The 13,459-nt window shown below is 39.6% G+C and overlaps 1 protein-coding gene across 1 annotated transcript in view; it reads right to left on the minus strand.

The window, feature by feature from the left end:
* BAHD1 (bromo adjacent homology domain containing 1) overlaps window positions 1–13,164 on the minus strand; it is a 30,472-nt gene extending 17,308 nt beyond the window's left edge. The window contains exons 1-2 of the mRNA XM_029283883.1: window positions 11,535–13,164; window positions 672–1,033 (exon numbers count right to left, since the gene is read on the minus strand). Coding sequence (XP_029139716.1) covers window positions 672–1,033; window positions 11,535–13,164 — 1,992 coding nt within the window. The remainder of the gene's footprint in view (window positions 1–671; window positions 1,034–11,534) is intronic.
* Between the last annotated feature and the right edge of the window lie 295 nt (window positions 13,165–13,459).

Below are 13,459 nucleotides of genomic sequence, written 5' to 3' on the forward strand. Positions count from 1 at the left end.
GAGCCAAGGTTGCCTACCCCTGCACTAGACTAAACTGGCTTCCAATATTAGGACAGTTATTTTACTGCGTAGAGAAGATGGCTGATGTTTGAAAACTTTGCTGTGAACAGCACTCTGAAAGAGATACAGTACTTCCTTAACAACAAGTGCAATATACTTCATTTCAGCACCTAATATTTATTTCTCCTATACAAACACATATACGTATAAGTATAAATAATCTATAAATTTCCAGTTTAACTTAGTTTTTAGAAAAATCTACCATTTTTCTGGGATTTTTTTTTTTAAAAAAAGGTCATTTAAATATCCTCTAGGGAAGTTCTTCCAATATATTTCTCAAAGAAAAGTATACTTTAAAAATAATCAGAGCAAGAATCTTAATTCAAAGGCAAGCTATGACTAGCCTCTTTGCCTTGCTATCTTCGCGGAGAAACTGCTACAAGGCATTCTGCTCCTGTCCCAAATAGCTAAGATTTGGATTACAATGATTACAGTAAAGGCAAAGATTCTTTTCTTCTACACCGAAAGGCAATAAAACATTCTGTCACAAACAATCCTGATGCAACCTAAATTGTTTGGCTTCTTTACTGTACACCGCTTCATTATTTTTTTTTTAATATTCATTCTTAGCTCTGCTTGCTAACAAGAAAAGTCATTTGCAGAACGCTTACCACAACGTAGACAGCCTTCTCAGATGCCGCTCCAATGGGTATCCAACCATTTGTGGCTCTCCTCCGGTTGATGCGTTGCTGCTTTGGATGCAGGTGACTTCCGACTGTTTTGCTGTCAGATACGTGCAAGCAGCTAGTGGTGTTCCGGAGGCCGGATTTAGAGCCGCTGGGTGGCTTGGAGCTCTGCGGGCATTCGCGGGCCATAGTCTGGGGCTCGGAGTTTGGCGTCTGTAGGTGAGGAACAGGTTCTGCAGCTGGTGGCACACTGGGTACCGGACATCCTGAGAGAGGATGGGCAGGTGAAACGGGATGTCCTGCCACTGGGATTGTGAGGCTCAGCTGGTCCAGGGACTTGCAGCTATCTACAAGACAAGCAAGAGGTGAACAACTAATACAAGGTTTTGCTTTTCAGATCAAGATTTAATCTTTCACCATTTCTGGAATAATTCCCAAGAGGAAGATTGAAAAGGCACCATTTAATAACAACCATATTATAGCCAGAACTCAAGTCTCACATTTGAGAATTACTAGGACAGACATCAAACTGATCTACTGGCCACATGAATATGTGGTATTTTTGTCAGTCTGCTTCCATCATAATTAACTTAGCATTCTTAGTATACAAAATGTATGACGTCTGTATCTATACTAAATTATCAAATCTTATTTTCAGTCTTGAGAATCAAGACATCATTTTCCTTGAGTATCTCCGCCACAAAATAAAAACCTGCAGTTCTAATGCTACATCTGATGAATAGGCAAAAGAAAAAATGCAGACGCTATTTCATTTAAGCTTCCTATGCATTGCATGTATCAAAAGGATCTAGTGCTCACCTTTTTAATACCTATGTAGTTTCTACCCATGTTTCATGAGTCCCAGAGGGAGTTTTTAGCACAAAGTTTGGAATTAGGAGCAAATAAATTTGTTTGAAAACATCCTCTTCAGATTTTCAATCATTCGTAAAATCCATATGTTTTTGAAATACAAATCACTAGAGATGTGTAAAAAGTTCTATACTCAAATTATTTTGAAATACTTGCTCTTAAATTCCAAGCATCAAAACAAGGTGTTTCAAAACACCTCCAAAAGGATTAAAATACCTTGTTTCAAAAGCAAAATAAATGATTTTTGACTTGAAAGAGCTGTTTTGAATTCAAAATGGAATGTTTCAAATGGAATTATTTTACACACCACTATAAATCATGCCACCCATTCCTGCCATACTAGCAAAATGACTGGACCACATTTCTGTTTAATCACCAATAGGATAAGTCTTTTAATTTTTCTCCTGACAATATGCATGAACGCAAGAATAATTATCAAATAGTTTCAGTGTCTCAAGAAAAATTAGAATAGGGGAATGAAGAAACTGGGAATCAAAACAGTTCAATACGGCTGTGCAGAGATCAGGATTTAAATGGGGAAAAGGTGACTGACTTATTGTACCTGCTTATAATAACAAAACTTCTTTTCCTGGGCTCATACAACTCAGGAAGAGACAAATTATCTTAAGGAAATGCCAACGGGTGAGACATGCATCTCCATTAGAACAATTAACTAGTGGAACAACTTGCCTCCAGAAGTTGTGACTACTCCAACACTGGAAGTTTTTTTAAAAGAGACTGGACAGCCATTTGTCTGAAATGGTATAGGGTTTCCTGCCTGAGCAGGAGGTTGGACTAGAAGACCTCCAAGATCCCTTCCAACTCTGTTATTCCATTCCATTCCATTCCATTCCATGTGTGTTCTAGGTCACTTTTTTCTTTCAAATCTAGATCACTGCACAGCTCTATGTGGAAGTAATTGTTGATGCAGTGCTAATGAAGGATATCTTTACATAAACAGTTAAAGTAAAACATGCTTGACATTGGTCATGATTTTCAGGAACACAGAAAGTCTGCAAACTTCATCAAATACGTTTAGAAAAAGAGTCATGCATTTTAATGTAATGATTCTGAATGGCAAGAAATCACTATAGATAGAAAGTGGCTTACGCCTGACCAATTCCACAAGAAGCATCCTTCACCCTGAAGAGTGAAACATTTTCGCATGAGCAGAGGTATTACTACCCATAAAAATCAATAATGCCTCATGTAACCTCTAGAAAGCAAGGAAGTTCACTGACATGCAAGCTGTGACAAAACCAAGTCTCTATTGAAATACCTGAAATCCGGACAACTATTTAAAAAAAAAAAAAAGAATACTGCCATTGATTTTGATCTAAAGAACATAGCATGACTGAGATGTTTTATTAAGAGAAAAAACCATGAAGCTATTAGTCTATCCATATGGGGAGAAGAATTAACAAATAATAATAATAATAATAATAATAATAATAATAATAATAATAATAATAATAGTAATACCACCATAATTGCACAATTAAGGACAGCTAATAAATATGACAAAAACATTTAATGTTCCAAATGTCAGAGACGCAAAGACCATTCTGGAACTCTGAACTCCGTGGACTGAGCAGGTCCTCCCTCGTTATGTTAAAAACTGCAATTCTCAAAGCATACATAATATCTCAAACAGGGAATGGCCTATAGAGAACTGAGAGATACTATTTCTTTCTGAAAAGGGATGTTTCCTATAACTCAAATGAGGATGAAGGGAAAATAGATTTAGTCTATATTTTTAGATGAACCTACCCAATCTGCACTTCTCAAACTTTCAAGTGAATTTGAATTTGTCTGTAGAGCAAAACTCACCGTGAAAACCAGAATAACAAAACAGCAGAGTTGGAAGGGACCTTGGAGATCTTTCTAGTCTAACCTCCTGCTCAAGCAGGGAAACCCTAAACACTTGTAAAAAGTAGGAGACAATACACGTAGTCCTCCTATTATGGCCACAGTTGAGCCCAACAACAATGGAATTTTCCCAGCTACTATTTTATTTTATTTATTTCATTTCATGTTATTATTTACTTGACTTTAACTTTATTTTATGCTGTCCATCTTTCCTATAAGGCGACTCTTTACTAGTCACAGAAAGCTTGGAGGCAGAGCCCAAATCGGTCAACCACCACTTGAACCTTTTGTATTCAAAGAATGACACAATTCTTCATTTAGCAAGTTCATCTTTTTTTTCTAAGGAAAGCATTCACTGATTAGGCTACAAATATGCTTCCGCATTATTCAGAACGTTAAACACGATCTCAGTTCTGAGTACTTAGCTATAGCCAACTCTGAAACTCAGAGAAGCACAGCTTAATCTGTGGAGCTAACACTCTTTTAATTTTACAAATGAATTATATAGCCATTAACTCTTCAGTGCAAGACATGATTTGGGGAAATCCATAATTCCTCAGATAAAAAAAGGTGTTTAGTCACACAGTTTTTATCCATGTGCTTCTTTTTGAATGGCAGTATCCTTTTGCAAAACGAGTAAGTCATAATACCCATTTTTCTCACAGCCCTGGTTTAAATATTGTTTGATCTACCTAAAATCCTCCAGCAGTTTAATTGAATTAGTTATCCCTTCCTGCAATCTTAAAATTGTCCTCACAGCATGGTTGCACACTGCCAGAAAATGATGTCCATAGAGGCACCTGACATTTCGAGGAGAAGAAATTATACCTCTTTTATCAACTAATTGTCTAAATAACCGTTATTAGAATTCTATAGTCCTGTAGCTTTTATACTAGAGATACTGGTATGGAATTTTCGAACACAGCAAATAAGAGAAGTGTTTTAAATAGTTTGAATTAGAATTCTATACACAAGCAACAAAAGAAGTAAAATACACATCACTGGAACCCACTTATGCAAACACCAGAAGTGTTCTTTTTGAATCAGATTACATATTAAATTGGCTCAACAGAAGCCAGTCTATTGTTCACCATGACACAGTAGGCTCTTCTCTAACTCCTTCTGTAGCCTTTCTACTTAAATGCCTTTACTCTATAAATGGATAGCATCTTTTCAGACACTTTTGAGCTGAGGCACGGTTGAATTTAACTTTAAAATTAGTTAAATGCACAAATACAATTACTCAACATGCATTTATTAACTCTCTCCTCTTAAAACCTACAATTTGGCAATAACGTTTGAATGGACTATAGCAGACATGTCAAACTCGCAACGTCATGTGACGTCGCGAGACGTATCGGGACAGTTTTGCCATTGCCGGCAATGGGGTTGGCGCGGCTTCTGGATGACACGTCCGGCCCGCAGGCCGGCAGTTTGACACCCCTGGACTATAGGAATTTTCATAGTTTATTCCAAGACTGATAGAGATTTAGAAAATGGTTATTCAAACCACCAACTCCAAGTTTTTCTGTTATCAGCGAGAAGATCTGCCTGGAGGAATGTTGTCCATGGGGTCGCGATGGGTCGGACATGATTTCGCAACTAACAACAACAAATGGCTTCTATAGTGATTCAATGGTCAGCAATTAAGTGATCCACCTGGCACACTTTGATAGTTACTTTTTTGCTCTCTGGGGTATGTAGTACAATCATAGACAATCTGCTTTGCATAGGAAAGGACACTAGTTCCAGCATTTCTACTTAGAATTGACAGACTATCTGAACCTCTGGAGACCCACTACCAGTCAGGTAGTCCATAGCTAGATAAGTTAATAGCTTGGCTCAGGATAAGATAACTTATTTTCCTTAATTTAATGCTGGGAATATAAATGTTTATGATTCTTCCAAGCAACTGAAAAACAAGGGCTTTTATAGCTTGTCTTATAGAGAATATGATTTTATTCATCATCACTAGTCTTGTATTTGGTTGAAATTTACATTCTTGGTGGGGAAGAATGACATGGCAGGGAAGTTAGATTATTTTTATTTTTAAAGGAATTTTTATATGACATGAGAGAAAACAATTCTAATGTAGTTTGGGAGGGTTATTAACTTTTTTTTTTTTTTAAAGAAAATCTTTTTTGGGGGGCGGGGGAGTAAAATAGGAAGCATCTCAATGCTGAAAGTATTATACGTAGAAGTCTTTGAAAGTTGTAGCTAAGTTGTATTCAAATTTGGGAGGGAAGATGTTTTTGTGTCAGTCCTGATGACTGTCTAGATCAGTGTTTCTCAACCGTGGCAATTTTAAGGCATGTGGACTTCAACTCCCAGAATTCCACAGCCAGCAATGCTGGCTGTGGAATTCTGGGAGTTGAAGTCCACATGCCTTAAAATTGTCAAGGTTGAGAAACACTGGTCTAGATGAGTTCCTGCAAGGTTTTGGAGGGTTTTTTTGCAAGAGTTTTGGAAATGATTTGTCACTGTTGTCTTTGTAGGGCTGAGTGTCACCCAGCTGACTTCATACCTAAAGCAGGACTAGAGTTCAATTACCCAGCTTCTAGTATGGTGCCTTAACTAACCATTACATGAAACTGGAACTTATATTTATTACAAATAAATGTTTTCAGATATATAACATTAGTACTGAATAAGAAGTGGAAGGAATTGATTTCAGAAGTTTACAAGAACATAAAAGGGCATTCTGTAAAAGGTGTGTGTAAAAGGAATTTCATTGCTCAACCAACAGCAATTCCAGCTAAAGGCAGAGCAGGCCTGCTGAGAAGACCACAGTACAGGGAGCCAAGAGGAATAAATGGATACAACAGCACTGGAGCCCTTCATTTGATACTGAAGATAAAGCCTTCCTGGTGTTGAACTGAACACAGGAGGACAATCTTGGCACAAGAGAAGCGAGCACTCCGTAAAGCCAGAGCTGCAAATGCTGAAGCAACACTGTCCACATTTCTCTGTTCAGTATGTGGCAGAACATTCCGTGCTAACATCGGTCTCATCAGCCATCTACGGACACACCGTTGATGGCCCACAATCCACAAGATGTCAAGGTCTTCATCGAAAATTGATGGACGAACAATACATGGTAACATGTGGAGCTGGTTTGCTTTTGTCTTCTTAAACTTCAAACGTCTAATGCACTTAGAGACTGGTGGCTTTTTATCCAAGAACTAACAGGAACAGAACCTGGTTAGTTTTGTCAGGATCTGCCAAGATAAGGCCATCTCCTCTGGTTATCAATATACAACATTGGATTCTACTCTAAAGAGCTCAGAGAGCACTCAGGACTCAGAGGTTGCCTCACTACAGCTCTAAGAGATCTCTCAAAATCTGCTTTTAAATTGAAGGGACCTAAGTATCTAGTATTTAGTGCTATCAATGCAGTCTGAAGAATGATTTAATCCCTACATTTGAAGAAGCATCTACTAACTTGCTCCAACCTCATCGTCTGCTGCACTTCAACTTCAGTGACCCATGTGAATTCTGAAATTTGAAGCATAAGCTCCCGGGAGGACAGCAATTTGGCAACAGCTGGGTTAGGCTCTTTGAGCAATCCTTAGATCCCAGCCAATCTGTCAGTAAGATTTGAAAATGATTACTTGCCTAGCAAACTGTGAACAGGAGTACACAGAAAGAGAAGCATTTAAAGAAGTTTTCTACTTTTTCACTTACATTAAGTATGTGTGGGTAGCTGGGCTAGTAACATCTGTGTATTTATTTTTAAGGCTTCTTCATCACTCTTTCCCCGTTTTTTCTCTTTGCTTTTGCTTTTTAGAACAAGAAAAAAGAGAATATGGGCTACTATGTTCACATGCATAATCTTAAATCATAATTTGTATAATAAAAATTCCAGGTCCTTGGGAAGGATTGGATAGGTGGACAAAAAAATCCAATCCAGTCTAAACATCTGGTTGACTGTATGACCAACCTATAATAATAGAACCAGCATCACTATTGAACCATTTTCATTCTCAAATCAGCCGTCCTCTCTTCTACCGTCTCCTCAGACAGAACAAAATCCTCAACTGGAAAATAAAAAGAACTGAAATGAAGAATAATTAAGCATCTAGGACAGCACAAAGTAACAGAATAGCTAGCACAACTATTGAAGGATGGTGATGCTGTAATATCAAATATAAGCATCAGCTCACTGCAAAAAAAAAACAAATCAATTGATGTAAGGTCTTATAACTGCAGTTATAAGACCTTATATGCAAAATCAATAAATAAAAACTAAAGCCAAACAGTGCATCACCAAAATGGAAGATCAGGCTGGAAAATAATAAGCTAAGATTGTATGCATAGATGAAGTAAAAGAAGTTGAGGAACAAGAAGACCAAAGAATACCTGAACAAGAAATAACACATAGAGACAAAAAAGGTCAAGGAAGTATTGTAAGTAATAAAACAACGTAACAGCCATAGACAAGATGTTGTTACATTGTCATCCCAGGGGCCTGCAGAATTGTCTACACCGCTGTGTTCTGAAGCAACCGAAGCTCCCAAATATTCTTCAAGGGTAGCCCATTTAGGGAGTATTGCAGTACTCCAGAGAAAATATGACCAAGGCATGAGTAACTGAGCGCAGGCCTCATCATCTAGAAAAGCGCGCAACTAGTATGCAACACCAGAAATGGTGGAGAAAAGAGCAAGAAAAATCAAGAATTGGTCAGCACCAGGTGAAGATGAACTGCATGGTTTTGGGTTGAAACATTTAACTGGTTTACCACCCACTCATCACCAAACAACTTAACATATTGCAATGAGGTAAATTGAAGATTGGTTAATATCTGACCAAACCTTCCTGATAATGAAAAATCAAACAAAGGGCCAGCACCAGGCAACTACAGGCCAATGATCTTGCTTACCGATAATTTTCAAATTGCTAACTAGTACGGCAGCTAATGCAATCCAACAGCACCTACCGTAATTGAAAACTAGCTCTTTCTATCTGAGCAGAAAGGAAACTGCCTGAACAGCCAAGGGACAAAAGTTCAGCTCCTAATTGACAAGATGAGTTTGGGAAACTGCAAGAGAAGGAAGACAAACATGAACGTAGCTGGGATTGGGGACACCAGAAGCTTTGTGAAAAGATCACTGGCAGTTGCTGGTAAATGTTAATAGACTGGAAAATATTAATATTAAAAAAAGAATCTTTCAAGGACTCTCAAAAAAAACAACAACCCCTGAACAAGTCAGGTCACCACACATCAAATACATCTGCCAGGCTATCCCACCTCCTTTACATGGACAATCTGAAACTGCATGGAAAAACACCATCTGAAATGGTGCTCAGCAACTGCTGCCTGAATATACAGCCAAGATATGGTAATGGAATTTGAACTAGGCAAATGTGCCACCCTTACCATCAACAGGGGAAAAAATAGTGACAATTGAAGGATTCAAGATGACCCATGGAAATAACATCAAGAGTCTGGGTGAAGATCCCTGACATCATCAAGCACACTGAAGTCAAGAAAGTCAGGAATACATCAGAAGAGTGAATAAGACCTTAAAAGTTCAAGCTCAGTGGCAGAAATGCCACAAAGCGATTAACACTGGACAATTCCAGTCATTTGAAAAAACTGGAAGGGGTGGACTGGATTTAAGCTGAACTTAAAGCCCAGATATGAAGACAGGAAAAATAATTACAATAGATCATTCCTGTCATACACTCAGAGAAGTTTACAAACTATTTATCAAGAAGCATTGTTGCAAGTATACCAACCAAACAGTGGAAGAAGAAAAAAGGACATCAGAAGAATATCTGACGAACAGTGAAGAAGATGCACTAAAGCAGTGTTTCTCAACCTTGACAATTTTAAGGCATGTGGACTTCAACGCCCAGAATTCCACAGCCAGCAATGCTGGCTGTGGAATTCTGGGAGTTGAAGTCCACATGCCTTAAAATTGTCAAGGTTGAGAAACACTGCACTAAAGCCCTTCCAACTCTACTATTCTGTATGGTTGGATTGACCCTGGGGTCATTGTGATCACCATTTGCACTTTTCCAGCCAGCTCAGCTTCCAACAAGCAAACTTTATAAGGGAAGCTGGCTGAATCTGTTAACGAATCCGGCTTCCCGTATAAACTTATCAAGTGCGATTGTGATTCATTTCACTGGCAGAAAAGATTGTGAAATTGGATGTGACTCATTTAACAACTGCCTTATTTAACAATGCAAACTCTGGTCCCAACTGTGGTTGTAAATCGAGATTACCTGTATATTAAGCAATCTGACTCTGCAGAGCTGTCCGCAGAAAGGGAACAACAATGTTCTTTCCACAGTACTTTAAAGTGACTGACAGCATGTAGTTTGTACAGGCAGCTGAACCATGACATGAGATATGTAGAAATAAAAGACTTTTTTTAGTGGAGTTAAGGGAGTTGAATGAGTGTTGAAAGGAAAACTAAGCAGTCATGTTTAAACTGATCATGTCTAAGGCTGATGGGCAGCAAGTGTTTCTTCTAAGGGAATACACTGTGGGTGCTACTGTTGTAGAATGAGATATTTATATTTGGAGAACAATTTAGCTCAGGGAGAGAAAACGTGTGAGCTATACATGGCCCACAAATCTCAGAATCCCCGGCATTATGTTGCAGAAATCTGGGGCAAGTCACCCAGAATCGGTGGTGCAATTTTTGATAAGAAATACAAACACACACAAAATTGTGATAAGCCTACAGAGGCTTAAGTACATTTAAAGAATTAGACTCACCCACCAATTAAAAAAAAAAACTGGAAGAAGAAGGGAATAGTCAATAGTGCTAGCTCCAGCAACAAAAAGGTTGCTTCTCTGGATTTAAATCCACTGATTTGTTTGTGTGTACCAGTCTTCCCACACATGGTGCTCTCCAGATTTGAGATTTCCCAGGAAACATCTGCAATTAAAGGCTCCCTTACTGAGAATGATAGAAAAGACTGAAAAATTCTACATTCTTTCTAGTATCCACATATTCTATCCTCCTACAGCAGCCTTCTCAATCTGTTTACCTTGCAGGATGTTAGGACTGTAATTCCCCAAATTGCTAGCCACTCTCACCCTAGCTGCAGAGTACCTGGTTGGGGAAAACAACAGTACACTACTCATCCAACAAGTATCTCTATCCATATCATATTACGTGTAACATGAATCAGTCGTGTCATGCTCACAGCTTCAGTCAGAAACAGGGAAGAACAGAGACCTCAAGCAGCACTATTTCCTCTGTGTTATCCTACTTCTTGCATCCCTCTGCAACATCTGCCTCTTTTTTTTTTTTTACGCCTTTGATGCTTGCTTAAGGAAACCACATACAGGCCAAACACTAGGTTTGGATTACAACTTGAACAAGACATTCCATTAACTGAGCTGGTTTATATTTTAGACTACTCAAGTTACAACTGAATTATCCAAACATGAAGCGGAATCTCTATATTAGCAGTTGGCAAGTTTTGCCAGCATTTTAGTTGATGGGGTAAATATAAGCATCAAATGGAGACATGTTTGTACAGTAAGAAATGTCCCATGTGCAAAACTTGATGCAACACAGAAGAGGACTGACCCTAAGATCTCTGAAAGGAGCGACCGGGCTGCTACAAGCAATAGCAATAGCACTTAGACTTATATACCGCTTCACAGTGCTTTACAGCACTCTCTGAGCAGTTTACAAAATGTCAGCATGTTGCCCCCAACAATCTGGGTCCTCATTTTATCAACCTCAGAAGGATGGAAGGCTGAGTCAACCCTGAGCCGGTGAGATTTGAACTACCGAACTTCTGGCAATTGGCAATCAGCAGAATTAGCCTGCAATACTGCATTCTAACTACTGCGCCATCACAGTTCAAGAAGATGCAACTGACATCTCCTTTTAGCATGAGATTTCATGGGGGACCTCTTTTGATTCCAACCTCTAGCTTTGCCTGTGAATAAAAATGCCTAACCCACATGGACTTCCTACTTCAGGTGCAGAGATGCTGAAGAACAGCACAGTATCCCAGCGTCCAATCATCCAGGCAATGCAAGTATATCATCTATTGGCAACAAGGAAATAACTTTGTTCAAAGACTTTGCCCGTAAATACTAGCATTTTTAGCAAAAGGAAATGTTTACAGACTTACCTGCTGCAAAAGGCATCTTATACGGGTAGCCATTCCGCCCTGTATACACACTGCCAACTCTGCTTTCTGGTACATGCATAACTCCACAAAGGCTGAAGCTGTTAATTGCTGGTCCCTCTCCACAACAATACGGAGAGCTACACCAATGAAATGGCTGAAACGAAGGGTCAGACGGTAAGGAACCTGGAGATACCAAAAGTCCCTCACAACCCGTTGCCTGCGACAACTCATCCTTCGGGTATATCGAGCAATGAGTGTAGCTATTATATCCACTTTGGCCATAATAAACATAAAATCCATTCAATGGCGTCAAGTCAGATGATTCAAAGAGACAGCCACAATCTGGATGATTGCCTGGAACAGGCAAAGGATGGAACTGAGGTACTGGGAAGGAAGGCTGATGAAATTCCTGCTTGGGGGTAGGAGATTTCTCTCCAGGTCTTCCATATTCAGGCTTCATGGAAGCTTGCCCACCCATTAGCAAAGGCAGTCTGTGGAAGAAACCCTCTGTGCCTTCAGAAGAGTTAGGTGTTGGTGTGTAACTGATGGATTCCGTTTTCCCATAGATTCTAGGAGAATCCTGATGAACTGCTTTTCTAAATGCACCCTCAGAGACACCTTGCCAGTTACGTTGACCCTCTATTTTGACAGAGGATACTTCCTTTTTGGATTTAACACAATTTTTTCCATTGGCTTTGGCCCACTTGAGTTTTGATTTGGAACTGTGTCCTTCCATCTTGCTTTCTCCAGTTGATTTACTTCTGGGCTTTAATGGTTGGTCTTTCTCATGAGTCAGTTTCAGAAAAGCTGCAGCATTGAGACTGGCCAATCTCTTTGGGGCAGGATGGTAGGAAATTCCTTTGTCCTCCCGGCTTTTCCCTTCAAAGCCACCACCCACGGACTGGTTGTAAGGAGCACACTTCTGACTTGATTTAGTTTGGTTCTTTCCCTTCACTGTTTTAGTGCCTCGTTTTTCTGTCAAGGGCCATGAGCCCTGAGCTTTGCAACATATGCTATTAGTGCAACAAATCCCACTAATCTGGGGGGAATCTTTTCGAAAACGCCTGCCAGATAATAAGTTGTCATCCCGTTCAAAGAGCAGGTTATTCACCGCCTCAGCATTCAAGGAAGCTAGTCTCCGTTTTCTGGGCTCTGAGAGGCAGACATTATGCTCTTCCTCCTCAGTCCCAAGGCATGATAGCTGGCATTTGCCTGTAGAAGAGTCTTGTTTCCCTGCTCCTGCTACCGGAACTTGTTCTGGAAGGCAGGAAGGTCTGAAGTCATCTACGCAACTGGCAAGACCTCTTTTCATCACCCTTGGAGTCTCCTCTGACAGTGATCCAGCTACATCCTCCAGCCTTGTGAGTAGCACGGAGCAGGTTTTTTTGTCCACAGAGGAGCTGAGGCGTTTCCTTAAGGGATATGTCTTTCGGAATTCTTGCAAATTCCTGTTTTTAGTCGCATTGGCAAGTCTAGTCTGGATTTTCTGCCCTTCAGTACCATTTCCTTGCTTGCTGCCCTCCACCTCAGTCCTATCCATTCTCTCACCGTCAATCGGTGACAAAGCTTGGCTAGCAGAACCAGCTGAGTATTTCAGAAGCAAGAGCTGTTTCTTCCGGGCATGCGTCATAGGATCAATGTCCACCCCTGAGAACATAAAGGAAAATGCCTTAATATCAATGGTAGATAAATGCTTCCTCACACAATGCACCAACTGATACTTAGAACGTATGGGCTCTATACAAAATATGGATCTTTGGGGGCAAGGGATTAGGATTTAGGATTTTCAGCTATCCTAAAAACATGTCTTCATTTCAAACCAGAACTTGACAGTTACATTTGGCTAAAGACCAAACACCTAAACATTCATTCCTTACTTAGAAGCATGCGACTCTACACTAGTAACTACTCTACACTAATTCCAA

The sequence above is a fragment of the Protobothrops mucrosquamatus genome, unplaced genomic scaffold (assembly GCF_001527695.2).
Source record: "Protobothrops mucrosquamatus isolate PMUCROS unplaced genomic scaffold, P.Mucros_1.0 scaffold261, whole genome shotgun sequence".
Taxonomy (NCBI): Eukaryota; Metazoa; Chordata; class Lepidosauria; order Squamata; family Viperidae; genus Protobothrops; species Protobothrops mucrosquamatus.